The following is a 25,847-nucleotide window of genomic DNA, read 5'->3' on the forward strand; positions in this document are numbered from 1 at the left end:
GGAGGCTGCAGCATCCACACAGATGAGACCTGGGAGTCCATCTCTAATCCCGGCTTCCCTCCCGGTTTCCACTGGGAGCCCCGAGGGCAGCACAGCGACATCCCTGGGGGACGCTGTACAGACACACACCTGGTATACACAGTACTCCACAATGGGGTGTCTAAGTCCACAGCCTGAGTGACCCCAGAGTAGGATGTGAGGTCCAGCAGCACCTGCCCCACAGCCCAGCCAGATGGACGGATGGGTCCAAACCCAACTGCTTCCTTGGTATGATGTCCAGGGCACCATGTCCACCAATTTCTGCAGAGGGGGGTGCGGCAATGTGTCATCTCCCTGTTCCAGGAGGACCCCATGGATTGGACAAACACAGGCCTACCTTGCTCATTTGTACGCTCTAGTTCAGATCAGAAAGACAAGGCAGGAGGACATTGGGGGCCATTCAGAAGGTTACCAATAATAGAGCAACAAAGCAGACCATGGCCACATGCATGTGACCGACACACTCCAAGTTTCTGCAGGACCTCGCATCTGGACGGCAGTTCTCACGGGGTTGGACACTGGGGAGATGTAGACAAGGGCGTGTGAACCCCAGTGAGGTCAGAGACGGAACTCTGCTGCCTAGCCCCCATATTTGCAGCATTGCCACTAGATGTCCCCAACCTGTGAGTTCTTCACCAGGTTCCTACTTTTTTTTTTTAAGAGCAAGAGTCCCTGATAAATTTTTTTTAAGATTTTATTTATTTATTTGACAGAGAGAGAGAGAGATCACAAGTAGGCAGAGAGGCAGGCAGAGAGAGGAGGAAGCAGGCTCACTGCTGAGCAGAGAGCCCGATGCGGGGCTTGATCCCAGGACCCTGAGATCATGACCTGAGCTGAAGGCAGAGGCTTCTGCCTATTTTTTTTTTTTTTTTAATGTAAAGGTCACAACTTGGCCCCATCAGCAACAAACTAAGAAGGCCCCTTCAGGTCCTTTCTGGGGTTAATTTCAACACATCACAGTCGGTCACTGTATAGGTTCCCATTGCAGCCATAACAGAGAACCAAACATGGGCCATAAAGAAGGGAGCTGTGTCCTCACCGCTCTGAGGTCTGTGCATCAAAAGATGAAACCAGGTACACCTACGCCAGAGAAAATTATCCAGCCTCAGAAAGGAAGGAAGTTCGGACATGCACCACAATGTGGATGCTGGGCATGATGCTAATAGGAAGACGCCAGTCACAGGGGGAGAAATCCTGCAAATTTCCACCCAGACGAGGCACTGGGAACTGTCAGAGTCATAGAGAAAGTAAGCAGAATGGTGGCCTGTAGGGGAGGGAGGATTTGGCCGTTGTTCCACAGGTATAAAACTGCAGGGGGAGGAAGGAGGAAAAGTTCTGGGCACTGATGGTGGCAATGATGTCACCAAAAAGTGAACCTACTCAACACCACTGAGTCGTATGCTCAGAAGTGATTAACACTAACTTTCTTGGAGCACCTGCCCCCCCTGCTGGTGGGGACCAGAGATGCACAACCCAGGACAGGGGGACCAGAGCACCCACCCTCACGGGAGATCTGGGGACAGGGCCTCCTCCCCACGACATACACACGCGTGAGCGCACACACACACACACACGTGGGGAGGTGGAGGCCTGGGCCCCGACCCACACCCCGGACTGAACCAGGGCTGGCCACCCTCATCTGCGCAGAGAGAGGCCTGTCTGCCTGGGATGAGCAAAAAACACCAGAAATAGTGTCTTGGGAGAAAATAAACTTGCAGTTTCTGTTAGCAACCAAAGGGGCTGTTCTCTGCCTGGGGGCAGTTTTAAATCCCATTTGTGAAGCACATTTCTGAAGGTGGCTCATGTTCCAGGGACCAGAGCATGGGGGTTTTTTGTCCAAAATTAGAATTCATTTCCATTATTGTCACTGTGAGACTTTCAGTTATGTTTAGCACTTTTGACTATGAGCATGTTTTACATTAATATTTATTCATTTTAATAAATAAATATTTCCAGTAGCAACCAAGCCAACGTGTATCTGTGGGGATTGCAGGGGTGGGGTTGGGAAGACAGAGTGGGAGGCTGGAGCTAAACCCTGCAGGGAGGGGCAGGGAGGGCCTACTCAGACCCACAGAGGAGCCCTGTCAGGTGCAGCACTGTTTTTTACTTTCCTTGCTGGTGCTGTGAAACGTCTTCTCCTGCTGTTCCCAGACACGTGGCGGGGGAGGACTCTGTGCTGGTGCACGTGAGCAGGACATACCTGGGGAACTTGTGCTTCAGGAGCCCGAGAAATGAAATCCCAGCAGTGAGAATAAACACGTTTAATACAGAAAACTGTCTGTGACCGGAAAGATCTGCTGGGGTTCAAAAGAATGTTAACAACGGCTTCTCAGGGGAGAAAATCCCCATGATAGGATAATTACACAGAACTGACCGTTTTCCAAAACAATGACAGAATCTCAGCTTCATCTAAACTGTAAGTGGAACGTCTGGCTCAGAAAAGCTTCTGGAACTAGCTTGTCAATGGGACCTTTGTTGGCACACTGGGACGTATTTCTGATGTGGACGTATCTGAGAAAGGACACAGCTATGCAACACAGATGTGATAAAATGAAGAGGACTGGCTTTCTCATTATTTTATTACAAATTTGGTGCTTAAAGCCACATCAGCAGTGGCTTTTGTCTCTCACCCTGGGCAGACAGCTTGCAAACAGGGCCTGCTCGTGCTCACACCCTCAGGTGGCTTCCCCCACAGGACTTTGGGCAGAGCTGCAGGTGGGAAGACAGCGAATGTGACTCGAGCAGAGACCTGAACAGAGCTGCACCTGCCTGGAATCCCCAAATCCCCATGAGAACGAGGCCAGGTGTGCCTGCTGCGGGACAAGAGCCATATGCCCAGCTGCCCTCTGTCCACCGGCCATGGCACAATGGGTCAGCCCAGCAGAGGCCACCATGTTGGCCCAACCAGTTCTTGGACTTGTAAGTTGAAGAAAACAAGGTGGTGTTTTACTCCTCTGAACTTTGCAGCAAACACTAACTGTGCAGATCCCACATAAGAACAGTCTGCCCTTCCCCACACAAAATTTTGCTTCTCTTTACAAAGACGTGGCCAGGGGTAAAAAGACGCAAAGCCAGCTTCAACTCAAATATCTTTCCAGAGCCCAGGTGAGGGACGGAAAACCAGTGAGTGAGCACACATAAGGGGCCCTGGGGAGGAGGGGGTAACAGGAGAAGCCAGGGCCTCCCATAAGGACACTCACCAAACACCGCTGCTCCCTGCGGGCCAGTGTTCCCTGGTGCCAGCCACCTCCCAACCATGGAGAAAAGCTTCTAAGTCACCAGGTGCTGCGCTCAAGGAAGTACACTTGAAATATGTTTCTACAGATCTACAAACAACACCTCCACAAACAAGCGATCACTTCCCTTAAATCCTTGTGCTCAGGGCACAGGGTGGCTCAGTCGGTTGGGCATCTGACTCTTGGTGTCTGCTCAGGTCATGATCTCTGGGTCATAAGATCAAGCCCCACGTCGGCCTCTCCCCTCAGCGCAGACTCGACTTGAGTTTCTCTCTCCCTCTTCCTCTGCCCCTCTGGTTTGTGCTCTTTCAAATAAATAAATAAAAATCTTAAAAAAGAAAAAATCATCTGCATTCACTCTTAGGACCAGAAAAGAGAGGTTCTATTTGCGTTGATTGCCTGAGCTCCCCCATTCTGGAGCCTGTTAATGGGGTACTGATGGCCAACCCAGTCCTGCATCCTTTTCCCCCCTGCTCTTCAGCTGCACATGTCCCCTCCCTGCCGGCAGGGCCTGAGGACAGAAGCTTCTTCACAAGGATGAGGATGAGGCTGAGGCAGGCCAGGGAGACCCAGTGTCAGATGTCCCAAGTAGCACATTCAGAGGTGAGTGTTGGTATGCACCCTCATTACGCAGAGGATGGGGACAATGACAGCCTTACAGACAAGCTACTGACCCATCTCAACGTGGGTCAATACCAGGGTCTTTCCAAGGATCCACATTATGGCTTGCGCCAGTGCATCCCTCCCTCTGCTGTGGGTGACAGCACAGTTTTAATGGACCACATTTCTTGCATCTGTTTGTCAGTTGATAGCCTTTGGCATGTTTCCAGTCTTCAAACATTTACGAATATTTATTTACGAATCATGAATATTTATGAACAGTGCCACAATAGGCATTTGTGCATGTGTATTTCCGTGGACATACTATTTTCAGTCCTCCTCAGTGTGTATGTACAAGTGGTTGTCTACAAACAAGTGGTTGTACAAGCAAACACAACCACCTGTCTATAGACACAACACTTCCAAGTCTCACGGGCACTGACCTCTCCATGGGAGTGTGGCTCAGACATTACCACAGATATTGTGGGTATTTCAGACTCAAGATTATTGTATGTCCTTCGGTCGTGATGGCATTTCCAATCACAGTCTGACAGCAAGCTAGTCAGTGCCCCTTGGATGAAAACTCTCCAGTCCAGAGTCCCAGTAGAAGCCAGTGGATGGTACTCACAGGCTTCCATCATGAGGCTTGTCTACACCCCACATTAGGCTATGTACCACACAGAGGATTTGTCCAAACCAGCACTCCAGTGTCTAACCCATACCATTTGAAATTAACAACCCGTGAGGGCTCAGGCAGCCTTAATGGTTCCTGTCCACATGTCCAGTTCATACTGTCAGCAGGACGGGTTTACCAGTCTCCTGTCTCATGACACCCCTACCCACACTCAGGGAAAAGTCTGTGCAGACACATTGATTTGTCCGAATGCTCACCCCCATTTGGCTGCCTGCATTCCTCACTGTGGGCCCTCACCAGCAGCAGAGGACGTGGTCTCCAGTCAGACGGGATATCCACTCCCAGTAAACGTACAGCTTTCACACATGGAAACAGGGCTTCAACCAACCAAGAGAAGGCAGGTGCCGAGCCCACCAGCTACTTCATCAGTGTGTAAGGCTGTCCTACCTGCAGGCCTGGTGCTCCTGCCCACATGCAGGGGCCCGTCCACATACCAGCAGTTTGAGCTCCAACCATCTGGGGCCATTAAGCTGCAACTGGGCTCCGCCAGCTAAACCTGGCATTCTGGGTCGTTAACAAATGAGCAAGAGTATTAATTGTAAGAAGAGCACTTACATACAGTTTATAGTGTGCTGGATGCTGGTCTTAGACATTTGTGAGTATGTGTGTGTGTGTGTGTGTAATCTGTCTGCTCTCCTAATGGCTGACGAGAAAGGTGTAGTATCTAGCTTACAGATGAGCGCATGGCATTTCTACACATTTTTAGGTGAAGACACACACGGGAGTTTATTTATAAACAAAAGACTGAAGCCTGGGGAGCATGGCTCCATATTCCCTATTTGCCAAAAGAAAAACACACCTTGAGAAGCACAAGCAAAGCCCAGAGTCCCATCCTATGTAAGACCACCCAGCATACACCAGGCGAGCGAGTGGACAATGACCTGGGTGGGCACCCAAGTCTACAAAAGCAGATAGTGCTGAAAAAACAGCACCAAATGAGCAGTGTTACAGATGAATATCTCTGCAAACAGCCTCCAAAAACATTAACAAACTTAATTCTAAATCTCATTAAAATAAGAATAAGAAACAGCCAAGTAGGATCCACCCCTTAGGAAGGCAAGCATAATTCAAAGTGTACATCTAGTCACCAAATTCACAGGGTGAATAAGTCCAAGAAAAAAAACCACATCATGGTCTGCAGAGAAGCTAAAATGGCATTAAAAAAAAAAAAGTTCCGCAGGGGTGCCTGGGTGGCTCAGTAGGTTAGGTGTCTGACTTGATCTCGGTTCAGGTCCCAATCTCACAGTCCTGAGTTCAAGCCCTGCAATGGGCTCCCTGCTGGGCATGGAGCCTACTTAAAAAAAAAAAAATCAGGGGGCGCCTGGGTGGCTCAGTGGGTTAAAGCCTCTGCCTTTGGCTCAGGTCATGATCTCAGGGTTCTGGGATCGAGCCCCACTTCGGGCTCTCTACTGAGAGGGGAGTCTGCTTCCCCCTCTCTCTCTGCCTGCCTCTCTGCCTACTTCTGATCTCTGTCTGTCAAATGAAAAAATAAAATCTTTTAATAAAAAAAAAAATTCAGTATTCATTCCTGATTGAATTTTAAAAACACTTACCATAAGTGGATATTTTCTTCTTATGATAAAAAAGGATACCTTAAACCAAAAAACATATCAAACATGACGGTGAAAAACCAGACACATTCTCACCACGTCCCCGCTGTGGCTACAAGTCCATTTAAGGAGAGAGACGAGCACAAGAGAAGCAAATCCAAACAAAGAAGGCAATGGGGCCGTTGCTGGAAGCAGGTGCCCCTGTGTGCACTGAGCACTGGGGGAAAAGCAACACGCTGGCTGAGAATGGATCCACGTGCTGAAGGGGCCTCTTTTCTATGAAGAGAAACCAGTTACAGGGAGAAAAAGTGAGGAAAGCATGCTCTTTACAAAGGCAATAGCACCAAACACACGGGAAGAGGAACAAGCTCACAGGGCAGCTGGGGGAGACACCGAGAACCCACGGATCTCAGCAGCTTCTCCTCCAAACTGGGTCTCAATGTCTAGCTTGTTGTGGAAAAACTACATACTGGAGAATACCCAAGAGAATTCTGAAAATTAAGACAAAGCCAGGGAAGATTAGCTACCAACGTGCCAAACGAGAGTGTGCTTGCCGTGTGAGGCCGGGAAGACCAAGCACGTGCAAGCACACAGAGAGAACAGGGCCGGAAGGCTGTCCGGGTCCTCAGACCAGCCACAGTACCTCTCAGAGCCAGCGTCACGGCACCAGCTGTCCACTAGGGCCAGCCAGGGGACGGAGTCTGGGCAGCTGAGTGTGCCGTCACTGACACAGTCCCAGGTGCAGCCGTGAGCCACAGGTGGCCACTTGATGGGATATAAATTCGTTACAATGAAACATCGCCAAACACTCAGCTCCTCTGGGCAGGAGCCGCGTCACAATGGGCTGGATGCGTATTTCCGTGCACCTAGCACCTTCCCGACATTTCCTAGGTTCCCCTGGCTGGGGGGCCTGGCCTGGCATGATAGGGGCCACCTGTGGCCACACAGTAAGTGGCCGCCCCTAAGGCGGGGCTGGACTCAGACAGAGAGCCTGTAGGCAGACTCAGCGCTCAGGGTCAGGAGTCAAGGCTGCCATGAGCTCAGAGGGAGCGTGGGTACCCTGCCAGACTCATGCCGGCTGCTGCCCAGGGAAGCAGCAGGTGCACTTGGCCTCAGGAGGGCTCCACTGTGCTGTCGCCCAGACTAGAGACGCCTGAGCTGTCGAAGCGCAGCCATTGCCCTGACCAACCAAGCAGAGAAAGGTTTATTCCCCACACGCACCTCAGAAAGGGAGAGACCTATCTCTCCTTCACTCTTTACCAATTCACGCACAAATCCCTTGTGTTCCAACAGAAATGCCAGGAGTCCCCTGGACACAGGCGCTCAACACAGCGACGGTTCAAGGTCAGCATCGAGCCCGCTGATCTGCGGCCGGACACAGTCTCTACAGGGCCTCCCACAGTCATGCTCAGTAGATGTTAGAATCCAGTAAGTCAGGGGCGCCTGGGGGGCTCCATCGGTTGAGTGTCTGACTCTTGATTTTGGCCCAGGTCTGATTTTGGCTCAGGGTCGTGGGACTGAGCCCCAGGTCGGCTCTGCACTCAATGATGAGTCTGCTTGAGACCCTTTCCTTCCCCTTCCCCAGCTCATACTCATGCACTCTCTCTCTCAAATAAATGAATACATAAATAAATAGAATCTTGTAATTCAGTCAACAAGTAGCCACGCAGCATCGAGTACATACCGGTTCTGTGAACCAGTTATGAATGCAGTTTCTGCTCTCAAAGTAGTTACTTGCTGGTCAGGGAGAAAGATGTAGATAGACATGATGGATGGATAGGTGGATGGACAGATAGATGGATGGATGGATGGATGGATAGATAGTTGGATGGATGATGGATATGACACAAACACACTAGAACAATGTGATAAGTGATAGATATGATGAATGACTGACAAACAGCTAGAGAGACAGATGGAAACCCAGAGAAGGCTGTCCATGCCAGTGACACACAGAAGGAGCAGGGTGCCATCTGCATAGGAAGGTCAGGGAAGGAGCCTCTGAGGAGCCACATAGGCAGCATGAGCATGGTGAGAAGGTGGCCAGGACACTCATGGGGAGGGAGGATGGGGGGTTTGTCTGGGAGGAGCGAGAGGACCCAGATAAATGGGAGGGCGGTCCCAGGAAGACCTGGCCGCAGTCTGAGGCACTGGGAAGTAGGGACATAACACGACCAGATTTCCACGTGAAGGACAGACCTCGTTGCTGTGTTGACTGCACATTCTGGGAGGTGGGGAGTGGACACCCGGAGCGCAGACAGGAACCATGGTGGCCATCCAAGTGACAGGCAGGGGGCCAGTTCGAACCCATGCCACCCCAAACAGGAAGCCCTTAGCCTGTGCGTGTTGTATGTTCTCAGCGTGCAGAACGCGCTCTGTGGGAACAGGCCTGCCCACGTGGCTGCCCTGACCAAGGGGTGGGCGTCGGCTGGCGGCCTGGGAGCCCGGGGGCCCTGCTCAGCCTGCTGACACTTCTGTGGGTCCGTGCTGACCCTTCCCGTCCCCATGGATGCTCCATGGACAACATGGGCAGGAGTCCCTGTGTGTCTGGGTCAACTGCTCTGGTAGTCACCTGTCCACTAGTCCTGTCACAGAAAAAGCCACTTCTTATGTAAACCCAAGTCATACAAGTTCTATTTATCATACAGACTCAGAGAGCTTTCCTGACACAGCCCCAGAGCAGTCCCTCCTCCCCATGGCCTGTTCCTTCCAACCCTCGGGGTCCTGCACTGACCCTCTGGGCCTTTAAAGCCCCGGGGGAGGCAGGCGGACAACCAGAGGCAGAGTGTGCAGAGAGCACCCGAGTGCAGAAGGCTCATGGCCATGGGGAAGGCACCTGTCCCAGGTGGACGGTGGGCAGGGATGCAGGAAAGAACCTCTCCAATCCATCGATTCTGCACTTTGGGATGAGCTCCGACTGCACAGGCCGTTTGTGTTCGTGTGTGCATTTAACCAACTGCGCTGTTAGAGCAGCCCCCAGAAGCCTGAGGCAGCAGGCCCTCCGGCAGAGACCTCCACAGCAGAAGCCCTGGGGCGCCCCCATGCCCCCCGGAAGGGGAGGCCCCCACGCATGCGGGTACTTTTCCTTCTAAAGCTGGGGGGGGGAGGAGAGAGGGACCCCGCAGAGAGTCTTAAAAAACCCAGCAGCAGCAGAGAGCTTTGCCATGGCTGGGAAAAATCTTCTTTCTGGCCCCTGTCATCCAGAAGTCTCACCAAACTTCTTTCCCTAAGAACCTGCTCCATGGACAAGTCCACCCCACCCCCTGGTCCTGTCCCGCTGGGGCTTTCTTTCAGTCAGTGGGTTAGGGTGACTCTTCCAGGAAAGCCAGTCCCCATGTCCGGGATGCAGCATCAGGAGGACCAGGGAGCCTAGCAGACTGAACCCAGACACTAAACACACCATATGTGAGGAACTGAGAGAGGAGGGGCAAGAGACAGAGTTATTCTGGAGCTGTATTTGGGGAGAAGCAGGAGGAGTCTTAGGAGGCAGGTAACCAGTGGAAATCCTACTATCTAACCCCTGCTGTTCTCTGATGGCAGGACTGAGCCCGTGGCTGCAGGGAGCTTCCCTGTGGGGCAGAGAGATGCGGTCCAGGATTCTAACCCACATCCAGATTTATCCAGGGTGACTTGCTACCACACCCTCGGCGTGCAGAGACAGTCCTGAGCCACACTCCTCCTCCACGACCATGTCAGGGAGACGCAGAGGTCACAGAAAACACGGAGACACAACTGGGGGCCATGGGAAGATGAGACATGCCATCCAAGACAGAAAAGGAGGCTCACGCAGCACTTGGTCTGTTCACTAAATTAAATAAAAACTTAGAAAAGGAAACTTCCCTGTGGTATTGCATGTGAAAATGAACTTCTCGCCGCTCAAGCGAACCCACCATTTGAACACATGCAACTGCGCAGCCTCACAGAGTGAATCACAACAGGGTTTAAAGTTGGGGAAACACAAGAGCGAACAACAGTAGGATGTGCTGGGAGACCTAGTGGGAGCAGGTGGTGCTGGTCCCAAGGACCACAGCCGTGCGAGCTGGTGCTGGCACCAAGGACCATGGACATAGTTGGAGTCATCAGACCCTCCCCAGGGACACCCTCCACACCTGCATCCAGAGGTGGCTGTGAGGCCTCTCATGCCAAAGACAGGACTGGAGCACGGGAGCCCAGGTGAATCAGAGGACTGTACCCAGGGCACCCAGAGGAGCCGCAGCCAGGCCTCTGCCCACAGTGGGCCAAGGGAGGGGTTTCCCGAGAGACACAGCCAGCGCAGGAGGGGTCACCTTCAAAATGAACAAGTAAGACCACCCGAGAGGGGAGTTCAGAGCCCAACCCCACTGTGGTCTCACCAACCCCACGGGGTCCCTTCGATCTTTGAAAACCGATGGGCTTCTACTTAATCCCCCAAACCCGCCAGGGTGCTCTGAAGTCCTCCTCAATAAACAAGGAGGGAAAGAACTCAGATTAATAGAAACTACACAGAAAAAAGACATTAAATTCCTTTTACTGTCCTGGGATGCCTGGGTGGCTCAGTGGGTTCAGCATCTGCCTTCGTCTCAGGTCATGATCTCAGGTCCTGGGATCCTGTCCCCCATTGGGCTCCTCACCCACCAGGGAGTCTGCTTCTCCCTCTCCCTGCCCCGTTTGTGCTCCCTGTCCCTCTGTCTCTCTATTTCTCTCGAATAAACAAAATCTTAAAAAAAAAAAAAACTGTCCTGACAGACAGACACACCACACACTTTCTGTGTATCCATGAACCCAGAGCAGAAGGCTACGGAGGAGGGAGGTGGAAAGGGACTCAGAGAACACACCTGGGGTGTGTGCTGTGTGCATGTGTTGTTTGTATCATGTGTGTCTGTGCTGTGTGTGTGTGTGTGTGTGTTTAGGATGTGGTGTGTCTGTGTGGTGCCCTCTGAGAGACAGCCATGCCGCAAACCCTCAGCCGAGGGTCCCGGCCGGGGAGCAGGTGGGAACTGGGACAGAGGGGACCCAGTATTTCTGGATCCCAGCTGCATGAGCACAAGGGGAGGCAGGAGCTGGCGAGGAACCCAGGACAGACCATCTCCTCCTCTTCTTTGCAAAGACAGCGTGTGGGCCTCTGCTTCCCGGATCCACCAGCAGCCTCTCAGAGACGCACATTGAATCTTGAAGATGCAGACACAGCCTGGAAAAGCTCAGGGACTTGGAAACACAGAATCAAGCATTTGAGAAAGTTTTCCCACAGCACTCCTCCCTCCTTGCAAGTGCTTGGTTTGCCGTGAGGAAGAAGGAGATCAGGGGCTCCGGTGGAAATAGGTTTCTTTATTAAAGCATGTGGCTTCCACAAACCTCGGCAATAAATGCAGGGGTGAGAGCAAGTCACCAACATAAACAGAGCTCCGGACGATGTATCAATAAATGTATCATCTCACCTGAAGAGCGGGTATAAATACATGTTTCCAGGAGCTCCACATGAGCCTGTTCAAGCTCCAGCTCCCGCTGAGAAAGCTACGCTAATCATCACATTAACTCCTCACAGGCTGCCAGAGGACACTCTTTCTGGGCGGGGTTTGCACCCCTGGTCTGACACGAGTTCCTCCACAGTAGGCAGAGACTGGAAACCAGCCAGCTCCCCTTCTCCCGTGCTTGCACACCTGCCCAGGCCTGGAGACCCCCACGTCATCCGGAGAAATTCTGAAAGATGTTGGCAGCCGCTACCCAGTTCTGGAAGCAGGCCGGCCCCTGCTCGCGGACCTGCTTCCGCCCTTTGTCGGTGATGACCTCCCCGCTCGGTTTCACAACCACCAGCCTGGGGGTGACTGAGATGTGGTACCTGGTCTTCAGCTCACTGCGGGAAAGAGGGTGGGGAGCGCCAGGTCAGCAGGGGCCGCACAGGTCCCCATGGGCACGTGGGAGGGGACCAGGGCCTCCCCAAGGGCTGCGGACGCTGCTAAGCCTCTGCCCCAGCCTGCCGGCGTACCCTCCCCTGTGCCCTCTGCACCTGCTCTCCCTGCTGCCGGCCTGTCCTAAACCAGGGCTACGCTAGAGGAGCAACGGAAGTGGGGGAGGGACTCCAGACCTGAGCTGCTCCAACCCATAGCTGTGTGGGACCTCGGAGCAGCTGAACGGTCCTGCAGACCTGAGAAAATGATTTTTTTCATCTCAGCTAATTTAAATTTCAGTAGTCACATGTGGCAGGTGTCAACCATACTGGACAGTGCAATTCTAAAACCACAGACATCCCCAGTCAATTTATATCCCTCCTACATTCAAGAAGCGGAAAAATATCGGGGACACACAGCAGTCCAAGTGAACACTCCGTGAGCTCTAGACCAACGCAAAGCCATGTGAGACTTTCTGCCCAGCAAACTCGAGGACAGGCTGATCAACGTTATGACACATTTCTTGGCTCTCTTTCCTGTCAGATGCAGCCCTGTGAGACCTTTTTACAAATTGTGTTCATTTATGGGAAGGAGCGTCCACCTTCTTGATTCTTCCCCATAACCTTCCCCGGGATTACTATCCTCAAGACAGGGCGGCTGAGGGAAATCACTCCCTACTTCCCAGGCCAGCCCACTCAGGGCTCCCACAAAACTCCCACAAACAGTAAGTGATCTCCCTGATCTGCCCCCTCAGGACTGTGGTCTTCGTGGAAGGAAAGATGCACGTGAGAGCCTCCTGTGCCATATCTCCCTGAGATACCTCCACCACTGCCCTCCTGCTGCCTGCCGGCTCCCAGATGAAACAAACACAAGCCTAAATCAATCAGGAAAAAATGTATCCATCTCCACCCAACAGAGATGGCCTCATTTTCAAACATCCACGAGACAGTGACAAAACCAGCATGCTCTCAGCCACAAAGGGATCTTAACACATTTCAAATAATCAGGGACACCTAGGTGGCTCTGGCTGAGCATCTACCTTCGGCTCAGGTCATGATCTCAGGGTCCTGGGATCAAGTCCCTCGTCAGGCTCCCTGCTCAGCAGGGAGTCTGCTTCTCCCTCTGCCCCTCCACCTGCTCATAATCATCCTCTCTCAAATGTATTAAAAAATCTTTAAAAAATAAATGTTTCAAATAATCAATAGCACACAGAAATTGTGCTAATTGGAAACTGGAAACCAAACAAAATAATTTTTAGAATGAGTTTAAAAACTAAATAACAGTATGCTACCCATAAAACAGCAGCTCAGACTACAACCCCAGTAGAAGAGAACAATGTAGAATATTCTCTGGACCCCCAGCTGCAGACACCATTAGACACAGAAAGCTGTGGTCTTAAACACTCTTTTCTGAACAAGTCTCTGTGTAGACGAGCCATGTGTTTGATCCGAGAAGCGCGCCCAGTGCCGCCACGGCAGACGCTGGGAAAGGCACACCGAACACAGATGTCACAGACGGACAAACCGGACCTGGCTTCAGGGAAGACGCATGGAGCAGGGCTCTGCCAGGACCGCCTGAGGGAGAAAGGAAGACCCGGGAGCATTGGAAGTCTGGCGATGGCCAGTCCTGGCCCGCAGTGGACTCCACCTGCTTGTGGAGGCCCGCGGGTGGGCGTGCTCACTCCTGCAACACCCCACCGCTGCCCAGACTGCAGGTTCCCCAAGAAACCCCACACAGGGCTGGCTACCCCTCCAGCAGCTTCTAGAAGCCAGTTTGCATGGTTTCCCCTAGTTACTCGCGTGAGGAGTCACAAATGTCTGAGAGAAACAAGTCAGCTACCACTTACATGTGGTCATTACTGACACAGACACCAGGCCTAACAAACGCAAGGCAAAGATGTGGAGAGACACCAACCGGGGGACAAGCCCGGGCCTCGCTCACCAGCCTGCAGTTCTGGCAACTTGGGGCAGTGGGGCGGGGGGGGGGGGGTAGTACAGGGTGTGACCCAGGTAAGGGAGGGAGATGTCCCCCCCAGTGATTTCAGAATCCTGTACAACCCCAGAAATTTGAAATGCCTAACAAATTAGCTTTCCCCCAAAGCATAAAACAAACATGAAGAAAAGAGGAACCTCCCGGTAGCCCTTGGTGTAAGGGCTGCAGCAAAGAGCAGTGGCCCATGAGAGGCTCTGTCCCGCAGCCGGGGCTGATAGGTTCTGCCTGGGCCTCTGCTGTGGGCAGCATGCCCACCGTCTCACTAGGGTCCCGATGGGGCTTACCCCCAAGGCCAGGGGTCCCTGGGGCGCCCTAGAGGGTGGTGAGGGCCTCTCCTGGAGGAGCCCACACACACTCCTGACTCTGCACCCACAACCCTGCCAGGTTCCTCATGTGGCGGCTGCTCCTGATCCAGACCCCACCATGGACGAGCTGGTTGGCAGGAGTGGGGCTCTGGGCATGGGGTCCCCCGACCAGCAGCAGCTGCCTCAGCAGGGAGAGTCTCCTGCCCCTGCTGGTAGGGGTGGAGCCCGCGATCCCGCAGGGGTTCAGGCCTGCCAGTCTCCCGCATCCCCTACCCCACCCTGCCCCCAGCATCCAGGCAGCCCAAGGAGGGAAGCTGAGAACGTGCCCTTGACAGTCTGGGCGGTAGAGCCTGTGGCTTGCCGCCCGCCATCTGCAGCCCTGCACTTTCTGGCATGAACTAGCTGAGGCACAGGGGCAAGCTAGCCGGCCTCCCTGCACCCTAGAGTCCTCACCTACACCATGGGAAAAACAGAACCCTTCTGCCTGGGTTATTGGGAGAGTGAGATGATAAATAGACGTACAGCACCACTAAGGGATCGGCACATAAATGCTCAAAAAACACTAGCTGTTACTGATGGGGAACCCCCGCCAGTTCCAGCTGGGCTACTGTCCAATGGCTCCGCTAACCAGGCCCGGGACGGGTACCCAGCAAACTTAGAACCCATGAGCCTCCGCAGAGCACTTGCGTGTGTGCCAGGGAAGAGAAGGTGTGAGGTGTGCAGCCTGAGACACAGCAGCCCTTCTGATTCCTCAAGGAGGGATTGGATTTGCCCGGTGGCCACTGGAGGCAGCCTGAGCACAGAGCACACAAGGCAGAAACCCGAGGAAACTGTCCTCACGGGCCTCCCTACCCCTTCGACACTGGCTCCTGGCTACGGGGTGTTGAAGTTAAGCTGATCAACAACCTTCGCTGTTTAAGGTTTGAGCTGTTGCTGTGTTCTCATCCCTCGCAACATAAAACCAGCTCTGACACCACTGGTGAGGGCACAAAGCAAGCCGGGCTTAGGGGAGTGAGGTGGAGTCTGGAATAGACATTTGCTCCAGAATATCTTCAGAGTCAGCCTTCTGGGCCCTCAAATCCCCGCCCTGGCAACCTCCACCTGGGGACAACCATAACCTTGGAGCCACCTGGAGAGGCTCGTAAGCATCTCCACTGTGTCCCCAGCGAACAGGCTGTGCCTTGGAAAGGAGAGCCCTGTAGCCGCGCACATCGCAGGTGTGAGAACTCGGAGCACTGTGACTGTCTGGGGGCATCCGAGTTCCCCCCAGCCCTGGGCAATGGGCGCTGTTGCAGTCCTGGATCCCTCCCTTCACCAAACACAGCGCCTCCTCCTCCCTGGCAAGACCCCTTCCGGGTTGCCATAGCAACCCCAGTTCCAGCCTCTTCCCATCTGGGCCCCCCAGCAGACTGTGGGCCAGCAAATCTCTCCAGTTGCTCCAGCCGCCCACCGAAACACAGCCCACAGGCAGCAAGCACTGAACAGGGTATTCCCCAAGCTTAGAGACTTTGGAGGCACTCCTCACAGGGGGCAGCGTCCCCAGGGCACGTGGAGGGGCTGCCAGCGGGGAAGGGGGGCTCCAGGGTCAGGTGGCTGCAGCACCTGGGCAAGCTCTGGAGGTGGGAAAGGTATGGGGTATTCTGGAACACCAACCGTCCAGTCTGGCGGGAACACAGGTGCAAAAGGGGCAACAGGAGGTGAGTGTAGGGGCAGACAAAACGTGGACTGAGCCCCAGAGAACGGGAGTAGCCCCGGTGGGACCAGACTGCCTTTGAAAGAGGAGGAAGGTTCCAGAACAAGAGTTCATCAGATGTGGACACTGAGGCAGAGGGAATGAGTGAGAATATGCCAGTAGTCCAGGGCCTAAGTGAGGGAAGTAGCAAGGAGGAAAAAACCAGACTCAGCAGAATCGGCACCTGACAGGGACGTACTGGGTCAGGAGGCCGGGGGAGCTGGAACATAGGGCTTGTTGAGAAGCTTAGCAGCAGCACCCACTGGACCCCACCAAGGGGACAGCTCTAATGGGGCCATTCTCTACCCAAGAAATGAAGCCACAGCCAACTGTCTTCTCCGTCCAACGCAGACCTGTCAGCCTGGACGCTGAGGCATCCATCCAACTGGGCCCATGGTGCGGCAGTCGAAGCCAGAGCAGACTGGGTGCTGAAGTACCAGAGCGATCATAACTTCCATGAAAATCGCCACGGAGTGGGTTTTGCATGTGACAGTGGAAGACAGGAATTCCTGCTGGCAGACTCAGAATTGGAGGCTCGGGCACTTGGCCGGTAACAAAGAGCAGGAAGACGGGACATAGTGTCATCCCTACACTCAAGGCTGCTCAGAGGCACCAACTGCAGGGATGTCAGTAAGCAAGTATGTGCCCAGGCAGGAGGGCTGTGGTCGCCCAGCAGCCATCCGGGCCACTGGCCATGCCCAGGGAACCCCCATGGGGGCTCTCTGCTGAGTTCTCCTCCTCATCCTGGACTCAATAGGTCAGTAGTCGCAGTGGGTGGCCATTAGGGAAGACAGCCCAGGGTCCCTGACCATGACAAACTGAGTGGGGCCCAGGTGACTCCTTTCCTGGCCCCACCTCCCCAGGCACCACACAGTGTGCCTTGTTCCACACACCTCCAGAAACTTCCCCAAAGACTGCCTGCAGGTGTCCCTGTGCGAGCTAGTTCCATGTTGCTTGTGATCTGATTCTGTGTATTCTGGCTGGAATGAGCAGAACTCGGGGTGCAGCTCCATATATTCCCATGGAATAGCCCACTTCCTACCATAGAAATTGCAAGGAGCACTAATGAGGTCCCATCTGAGAAGTGGAAGGACAAGGAGCTAACCTCATAGAACGAAAACTGAGGCTGGCTTCTTCCGGAGACCAGGCTGGCCGCCCAGGCCCCGAACTGCTTGGCTGCAGGCAGTGGACCTCGGGGGCTGCGACCACATCCCAGGAGAACCAGGAGGAACCTGGCCAGGCCCTCCCCAGGCGAGGCTGAGCAGAGGGGCTGAGGCTCGTAGTCCCCTGGAACCCCTTGGAGGGGAGAGGAAGAAGAAAGGAAGCACCAGGGCATAAAGTCAGGTTCCAGAGCGAGGAGCACAGGCCCCCTCGGTGACTTGGCAGTGCATCTGTGAAATGGGGCACACAACCACACCACAGCTCCAAACTCACAAATGAGACACAGGAACACCGTGACACTGGGCAGTGAACACCTCGCCTCCATCACCACTCAAGAAACCCCAGAGCAGGCTCTGCCCAGACCCCCAGCTCTGCCCGACTACCCACACGGTCACGCTGTCACCTTCCAAACTGAGTGTGTTCACTCAAAAGCTGCAAGTGACTTGAGTACTAAGCAGGTCAGAGCCATTTCATTTGCCAGGTAAATCCCTGAGACCCATCCTCGCTACATCCCCACTCAGGCTTACTTTCACTGTCACGTACCCCAACCATCAGTCAGACCTTCCCGGAACGAGGCGTCCACTTGGAAGGCTTGAGACTCACCTCCTCACAATCACCCACCCCGTGGGTTAAGGGGGACGGGGGCGGTGTTACACCACACTGACTAACAGCCCCCAGAGAAAAAAGCGTGGCCCTGGAAAACACACCCAGAAACTCACTCCACATCTGTTACAGGGATGCTGGTGTAACACAGTTGCGAGGAGCTATGTAGACCCAAGTCTGGAGGTTGTTGCCACAGCACAGACCTCAACGGACAATCGGTGTCCTGCTCACTCCACTCTGCCAGCCCTGCTGAGGGCCGAACCGTGCTCCCTCCTGCCTTCTTCCTCCTCACCACCACCTCCTTCCTCCCACTTTCTCCCACCTCCCACCTTCTCTTTCCTTCCTCCTCCCTCCTCCCTCCATGCTCCCTTTTCTGTCCTCCCACCTTCTCTGTCCTTCCCTCCCCTCTCCCACCTTCTGAGTCCTTCCTCCTACCCCCACCTCCTCCCTACCTCCTCCATCCGACTTTCTCTGTCCTCCCTCCTCCCGCCCACCTCCTTCATCCCACTTCCTCCATCCCACTTTCTCTTTCCTTCAATTTCTCTCCTACCTTCTCTCTTCTCCCCACCACATCCTCCCTCCTCACCCCCTCCCACTGTTTCCCTCTTCTCCTTGGTGAATTTTCTTGGCCTCTGTCATTAACTCTGCTGGACTCCAGAGGCTTGGTTCTTTCTACAGTTTGGAAATCACAGTCAAACTGTACCCAGGCCAGCAGGGAAGGCATTCCTCCAGCCTTGGTGACCCTGCTGCCCCCCACCCCCGAGGGCCGCTGACTGTGGCAGCACCCACAGTGTCCCCAGTTCTGACCTAAGCCTTCTGAGGCTCCCTCTCCTGCTTCCACACTCCTCCCCAAGTCCCGAGCCCCTCTGAGGGGGGTGTCGACCCCTGCAGCAGCCTCAGCAGCCGGCCAGGCAAGGGGAACAAGGCAAGGTTCCCCAAGCCCCGGGAGAGGCGGCAGCCCCTCTGGAGCCGCTGGGTGGCTGGAGCGGTGAGCACTAGGGACGGGACAGGGGAGAGGCCTGCGCGCGGTAGGGGAGGAGCTCCGCGGGGCTACCCAGCCCTGACCCACTCACTGCCGGAGGGGGTCGCAGAAGGGCAGCGCCAGCCAGGCGCCGTGCTGCTCGCGCATGAAGTCCAGCATCTCCCGCTCGCTGCGGTCCGCGGACACGAACACCACCTCCAAGGGCGCGGGGGGCCGCGCCTCCGCCACCAGCTTGGCGTAGAAGCGGTGGAGCAGCGGCGCGAAGTCGCGGCTGGACGGGCACCGGCCCGCGGCGAAGTACAGAGCCACCACCTTGTTCTGCAGCGCAGCCTCGGCCTCCACCCACGCGCCGTCGCGGGTCAGCAGGCGCCGGTCGCCCAAGACGTCCACCATGGCCGAGTTGGGGTGAGGGACACCTGCGGGGGGCGGGGATCGGCAGGGAGCGTGAGCGCACAAACTGCTACGGGACGGCCACCTGCACCGGACGGACGTTTGCACAGGAGGGACACCTGCACGGGACAGACACCTGTGGGGGCGGACACCTGCGGCCGGAAGATCCCTGCGGGGGGCGGGGCAGCAGTGCCGTGCTGGGACCTGGGGCCCCACCTGCTCTTCCAGCCGGCCTCGGCCTCAGCCTCTCGCTGGGGCAGGGGCGTGCGCACTGGGGGGTAGGGACACTCACAGACACCCGCAACCCAGAAAGCAGCAGTGTCTGCAGCAGCTTCTGCCTCCAGGAGGCGGAGCTGCTGGGCCCGCTCCGGCGCCTCCGCCCCCACACCCTCCTGGGATCTCTGCCTGCCCTCCGCCCAGTCCCTCCGCACCCAGTGCCTCCGCGCGGCTTCGCAGTCGCCCCCTCCCGGAACCGCCCCAACCCTCCATCTCTGCTCCCCTCCCCCACTGTCCCTTCTGCGCCCTGGATCCCCACTCCTTGAGCCCCCCACACCCCATGCTCCTGCCCCAAGCATCTCGTTGACTCAAGAAGTGACAGTATTAATGTACCAGGCACGCTGGAGGTCCTGGGGACCCAGGCAGGAGCAAAGCAATTTCAGCTCCTGCCTGGGGAAGGGCAGGGAAGCAAAGGGTGAAGCGGAGGGTGAAGACACTCTGACAGGCGGCAGATTTAAGGGATTTAGTGCCAAAAAACTCAGTGACCAAGATAAATCACATTCTACGACAGTACTTTAAAACTTCAAAATCAATGCAAAAACTTCACAATACACAAAACATCAAACATGTAAATAAGGGCGGGATCCCAGCCCGATGAGGTTCTGTGGGACCCAGGCCCCTCCAAGCAGCGCACCTGGGTAACTTATAGGCCACCCGGAGAAAAATGGCTGAGGGGGCCCTTGCACGTGGAGGTCTGACTTTTGTCAAAACTCAGGCAGAATGGAATGCCCCTAAATTCTAAATCTCATCGAGACTATTTTGACCTGTTTGGGCTTTTTTCCTTTTATCTCAACAGTGAAAATAAAGGACATTTCTTTTAGTGACACCCTCCCACGGGGGAAATTTCCAGGTATTTGTATAAATACTGCGTCCTGCTGTGGGAGCCTTCCTGAGATGGTGGTGAAGCCTGGGCATTCTTCCAGGGAGGGGCGATCTGGGGGAACACCCCTTCTCCCCCAGGGACCCTCCTGTGGCTACTTTATGTGTGTGTGTATGTGGAGAGGACCTGCCCTCAAGAAGTCCTGGGGCCAGCAAGGGACACCAGTCCAGTCCAGCTCATTCACCAGCTCCACCAGTCTTCAAGGGCCCTTCCTGCTACGTGAGCCTGTGTCATTGGCCTAGGACCCCATCCCACTGGCCACTCCTTAAGGTGGGAGGGGGCTACAGGGCCATGAGAGGCAGAAGGAGGCACAGCCCCCCCCCCCACCGCTGCTGGAACCCAGTCTCCTACACACCTTCCCCCACCTAACGCAGGAACAGCCACACATGGAGTCCCAGAACCAGGATTAGGCACCCCTAATCCTAGCTGGGACCCTTCAGGTCAGTTCATACTGGACTTCCTTCCGGGCATCTGCTAATCAGCTTTATGCCCTAGATAACCATGGCCAAGTTGGGGACAGTGCTCCCACTCCTGATGCTTGTGAACAGCCGCATGAGGGCCTTCTTGGCTCGCCCCACCCCCCCCCAACACCTGCCAACGCCCTCTCCCTGCACTCTGCCACCACTCTAAACAGTCCGTGACCTCTATTCTGGCCTATCATCCAGTCCTCACCCAAACTGAAGCAGTCTCTTCTGCATGTCCTCCTGTCTAATGATCAGACTCTCCTGAGTCCTCCTCTGGCCTGGTGGTTCTCCCGACCCGCCCTGTCCCCTGTCTGTTAAGCCAGCCCTGCATCCTTGAACTATCAACCTGGCTTACCTTCAGCAACAATCCCCTGCCCTTGGGGTCTCCTCTTAGTGGCTTTCCATCCATGGACCCCACCCCACCCTCTCCCTTGGTGGTAAGCCCCAACTCTGCCTGTGTTCAGAGTTGAGCTCAGCTCCTTCCCCACCACAGCAGTACGGAATAAAATCTGCCCAGAGCCTTTAACCAGTATCCAGCTCTGCTTCTCCAAACACCTTTGTTGGCTCACAGCCAGGGCACTGCCAGCTGACACTGGCTGGCTGGCACACGCGTCATCAAAGCTTCCCCAGGAGACACTCCAGCATGAACACGGCTCTGCCCTTCTGTGGTCAGCATGCAAGCTCCCCTCACTTCTGAATGAGGCTACTCCGCACCACAGACATGTGTCCGTGCTACCCATGGTATAGTCTCACTTGCTCTTTCTGAGTGAGCATATGTGGGAAGCCCAGACAGAGCACCTCTTCTCCACCATGCCTTTGGATGCTACACCGCGGAGGAACACACGAAGAAAACAGGACCCCAGCCCACTTGACATGAAACAGACTTTTCCTTTTAACTACAAGATGCACACATGATGATTCGTGTATTTCTACCACTGCTTATGAATGCACAAATATTCTCATGGAAACTTTTTCTGCTCTGGTCAGCATAGCAAACAAATTAGACATCCTGGTGTACAATATTACACCCTGAATTTCCAGGCTTTCAATAGTCACACTGGAGTTATTTATCTTCCCGTATTTAAATATTTGTGCCTAGGGAATGATATCATGAGGTCTTCGTGACTCACTTTCAAAATGGTGGTTGGCCCCTTTCAGGGAGATGATGCCCAAGTGAGGAAGAGAAGTCTGGCTTTCTCGGTGACCCACTGGGGCCATGGGTGAGTCACCCCACCGGGGCCTGGCTTCCCATGGACACCTTCATGTTTAGACTTGGTCAAAACGGTGGCTTTGGGCTGAGGAAGTGCTCCCTGGCCCCACCAGCAGCTTCCCAGGGATGCTTCAGATGATTCTAAAAGCACCTGTGTTGCCTCCGCCAATGGTCTGAAGCACAGAGAGAAGGTGGCAGTGTGTGCAGTCCCCTCCAGCTGCCAGAACAAAGCCACATAGACAGGGACAGCAGAACTTGTATCTCACAGCCCTGGAGGCTACAAGTCTGAGAGTGAAGTTCTGGGGAGCCCCCTCCTGGCTTCTGGGCTGCCACCTTCTGTGTCCCCACATGGCAGAGAGAGCTCTCCTCCTCTTCTTATAAAGCTACGTCCTACCAGCTCGGGACCTTGTTCATGCGTAATTACCTCCTAGAAACCCTATTTCCAGAGACAGTCCCACCGGGCATTAGGACTTCAGCATGTGGATTTGGGGACAAGGCTCAGCCCACACACAGTGCTTTGGGGGAAGGCACAGCATGACACATCCCTTAGCCTAAATGTTTAAGGGTCCCATGTGTGAGAGATCCCAGGCTCCAGGGCCCTCGGAACAAGGAGAAGTAAGATGTGTGGGCAAAGAGCAGCCCTGTGGGCATCCTGGCCAACAGTAAAGCCCAGGACAGGGTGATGGTACTGGCGGTGGAGGTAGAGGGTCAACAAGGACAGAAGAGCTTGTTTGCCAGGACTGAAAGGAACTTCATCACGTGAGACCAAAGCTCCGTGCCGCCCGTGGTATAGTCTCACTTCCTCTCTTGAACGCCAGCCCCCGTATCCCACAGCCCGCCAAACTGTCCTCAGAAACATGCCTGGTGAGCTGGGGGGTGCGCCAGGCTGGGGGGTGCCCATGCCCAGGGCTGTGGAATCCAGGTTCACACACCTGCCCCCATCTCCGCAGGAGCAGCCTGGCTGACCCTGCATGCAAGGTGTGAGGTCTGGCGGCTGGACCGCCCTCCCCCCGGGAGCATGACCACCTCCCCGACACCTGTCTTCCTGAGGTTGCCTGTCCCGTTCTAAGCCACCAGAAATGGCCTCAGGCTGCAGCTGACGGATCCATGCATCAGTTCCACATTTGGAGCATCTCTCCGTGGCTCTCCGTGGCTCCCAAGCAAGGCCAGCCACAGCAGCTCGTGGGCTGCACAAAATGAAAACTTGGGGCTAGAGGAGGTGCTACAGTACACAAGTTTTTCCCCTTTTTCCATGGTTCTCTTGCCTTGGCCAGTCATGGCATCTTGCTGGCTGCTGAATGTCCCGTTGTGCTGGACACAGGGTGAACATCGACCTTGACCCCAGCCGGGGGGTTCTGCCCTGTAAGTTGGCCAATGAGCACCCCACCACTGTTGGGTTCCTGTCCTGCCAGCTGTTCCCCCACCACTGTGTCCACCCTGAGACACCGCCAGTCTCACACATTCCAAGGTGACCCTCTGCACCGAACACCCAGGTGGTGGGGACAGGAGGCCAGGTGGAGCTGGACACTAGGGACACCAAGAGGATGGAGCATTCTGGAACCCATCCCCAGGAGGCAGCAGGCAGTGGGAGGTGGGACCATGCATGAGCCAAGGGCCTGTCAGACTTCACGTACCAAAGACAGGTTCAAAGATAAAATTATGAAGAATCTCAAAATGGTGACTGCAGAGCACTGAGGCCCAAGCTCAAGGTGGGGCCCCCCCAGATTGCAGGAGTCCACACCCATGAAACGGCCTTGCTCCCAACTCGGCAACAACCCTGTTTCCAAATACTTCTCAGGTTCTGGGGGTCAGGATGCCAACATATCTTTGTTGGAGGGACACAATTCAACTCAAAATAGAAGTGTTGAAGGACAGTTGCTGGAAGAGCAGGACTGGAGGAAGACTTCGTAGGAGGGCAGGCCCAGGACCCACGTGGTGGGCAGTTGGTTGGCTCGAGTGGGGCAGAGAGAGGGAAGAGCAAGCATGTCCACTGGCTGCAGTGGCCGCATGCAGGAGGGCGGATAGAGAGGACAAGAGCAGGTGGGTTGTACCACCTCTCGGAGGGCTGGGCAGCCGGTTTATTCAGGGCTATGTGCCAGGCACCGTGCTAAGTGCTTTACCTGCAGGTAAAGACTCACGAGGTGTTGTAAAAAAAAGTAGTGTACATAGCGCCTCTCTTTGAAAAAAGAAGCTAAGAAACCAGAGACGTAGGCTTTGGTTTTATTAAAACAAGAGACCGTGAAGTCTGAAAATACTGGACTTGGTGAGGTGCTGACCCCATTCTCCCTGCCTGCCACCCTCCAGGTGTTGGGACAATCCAAACACTTCCTCCCCAGCACCTGCCCAGGGAGATGGAAGGCTCTCCTGGAACGGTATTCCTTTCCAGGAATTTCCATTTCCCTGAAGGGAATGAGAACCCCTGCCTGGTGCTACCCCTCTCCCTGACTCTGAATGCTAAGTGAGGACAAGATGCCTGGAACTGCTGCAACCACCTTGAGGCTGTGAGGAATAGGCCAAGAGAATTTCAGAGACACCCGCCTCATCCTCTGACATTATGAGCCACTGAACCCAAACCAGCATTACCATAACCAGAAGGCTTACAGATGGCTTACAGGAAAAATAACCCTGAATTTAGCAGTGTTCAGAGTATGTTCTGCAGGATACTAGGAGACCCAAGATCCTTTCAGGTGGCTTCCAGGTCGAAACTATTTTCTTGAGAACACTACGATGGAATGTGTGTTGACATTCGCTCTGATGGGGCACAGGGAGCAGTGGAATAAAGGTGGGACAACCTGAATCAAGCCAGTGGCACCAAACCATCCATTGAGGCCACCATTCATATTCTTTGCCTACATGTGTTCCCTGTGAAAAAGCCTGTTTTACTTACTGTTCACGACAACAGTGTAGGAGTGAGTCCTCTCGCCCACTGCTCTTCAGAAACCCTAACAGGGCAGCTGCAAGCTGCTTCTCAGGGTGGCAGAGGACAGGGTGAGCCACGGACACACAGCACTCCCACCCCCGTTTCCCAATGAAACGCTGCGCAGCCAGCAGAGGCCACCTGGGAACTGTCAGGAAATCACAGGAAGCCCCACTCCACAGTGAGGGTTTAGAACCTAGTCCTTAACAGACATTTAGCAGGGGAAGGGGGAGATCAACCATGTGTTTCTGATGCTTCACATCAGGCCCTCCTGACCTAGAGGGATAGACCCCACCTCTGCAGTGCTACCAACTGCCCAGAGAGGGGAGCACAGCCTGGGAGCAAACCCACGGACCAACACAGCCACCTCCTTCATACATTCTCTATCCAGCAGCCCTGGGCCCAGAGCCCACCAAAATCAAACTGGCCAGTCCCCAGCCTGTGTACCCAGCCTCGCTGTTTCTCCCACACTCCTCCCCTCCCCTGCCTATGTGACACAGATGCTCCCGTGTGACCCGTGCAGTGTGGCGTGTCCCCTCCTCCTGGCCACCATCACTCCCTCCCCTCCATGGCCTCGTCTCCTGATGTGTTAGCCTCACCACAGCTGAATTAGAAGCCCTACACTTTGGAACAGTAGACTCAGTGCATGCGTGTGTGCACGTGTGTGGAAGCGTGTCGAAGGTGGGAGTGTGTATATGCTCACTATCTGTGACCCAGCGTCCAAACACCTGCCTGGCAGTCTGGGCCGTGGGGGCAGGACCTCAAGGGTCCTGGAAGCCTCCTGTGGCCTCACAAGTCTCCAAGCTGTCTGCCTTTCCTCCGGAGGCACCCTCCTCTCTCAACCTGGGGAAAGCTCCTCTGTGGCCTGTAGCCAGGCCCCTGGCTGATGAATCTGGGGACGTTTGCACCCCGTGTCCCACCTTCTCCATCCTATTTCGATAACGTGCAACCG

The 25,847-nt window shown here is 54.8% G+C and overlaps 1 protein-coding gene across 1 annotated transcript; it reads right to left on the reverse strand.

Annotated features, from left to right (window-relative positions):
* Window positions 1-11,545: 11,545 nt before the first annotated feature.
* NXNL2 (nucleoredoxin like 2) lies at window positions 11,546-19,151 on the reverse strand. The gene is made up of 2 exons (XM_047700477.1): window positions 18,850-19,151; window positions 11,546-11,949 (listed from the first exon to the last, which is right to left on the reverse strand). Exons 1-2 carry the CDS (start codon window positions 19,149-19,151, stop codon window positions 11,781-11,783), a joined length of 471 nt encoding a protein of 156 aa, XP_047556433.1. The 3' UTR covers window positions 11,546-11,780.
* Window positions 19,152-25,847: the final 6,696 nt, after the last annotated feature.

This window comes from Lutra lutra, chromosome 13, assembly GCF_902655055.1.
Source record: "Lutra lutra chromosome 13, mLutLut1.2, whole genome shotgun sequence".
Classification (NCBI taxonomy): domain Eukaryota; kingdom Metazoa; phylum Chordata; class Mammalia; order Carnivora; family Mustelidae; genus Lutra; species Lutra lutra.

Excerpts from the sequence above, each read along its gene's own strand:
- NXNL2 (XM_047700477.1), bottom strand. The coding sequence starts at position 19,151 with ATGGTGGACGTCTTGGGCGACCGGCGCCTGCTGACCCGCGACGGCGCG. Across the intron at positions 11,950-18,849 it reads TTCTGCGACCCCCTCCGGCA|TGAGCTGAAGACCAGGTACC; the intron begins GTGAGTGGGTCA and ends TCTTTCCCGCAG.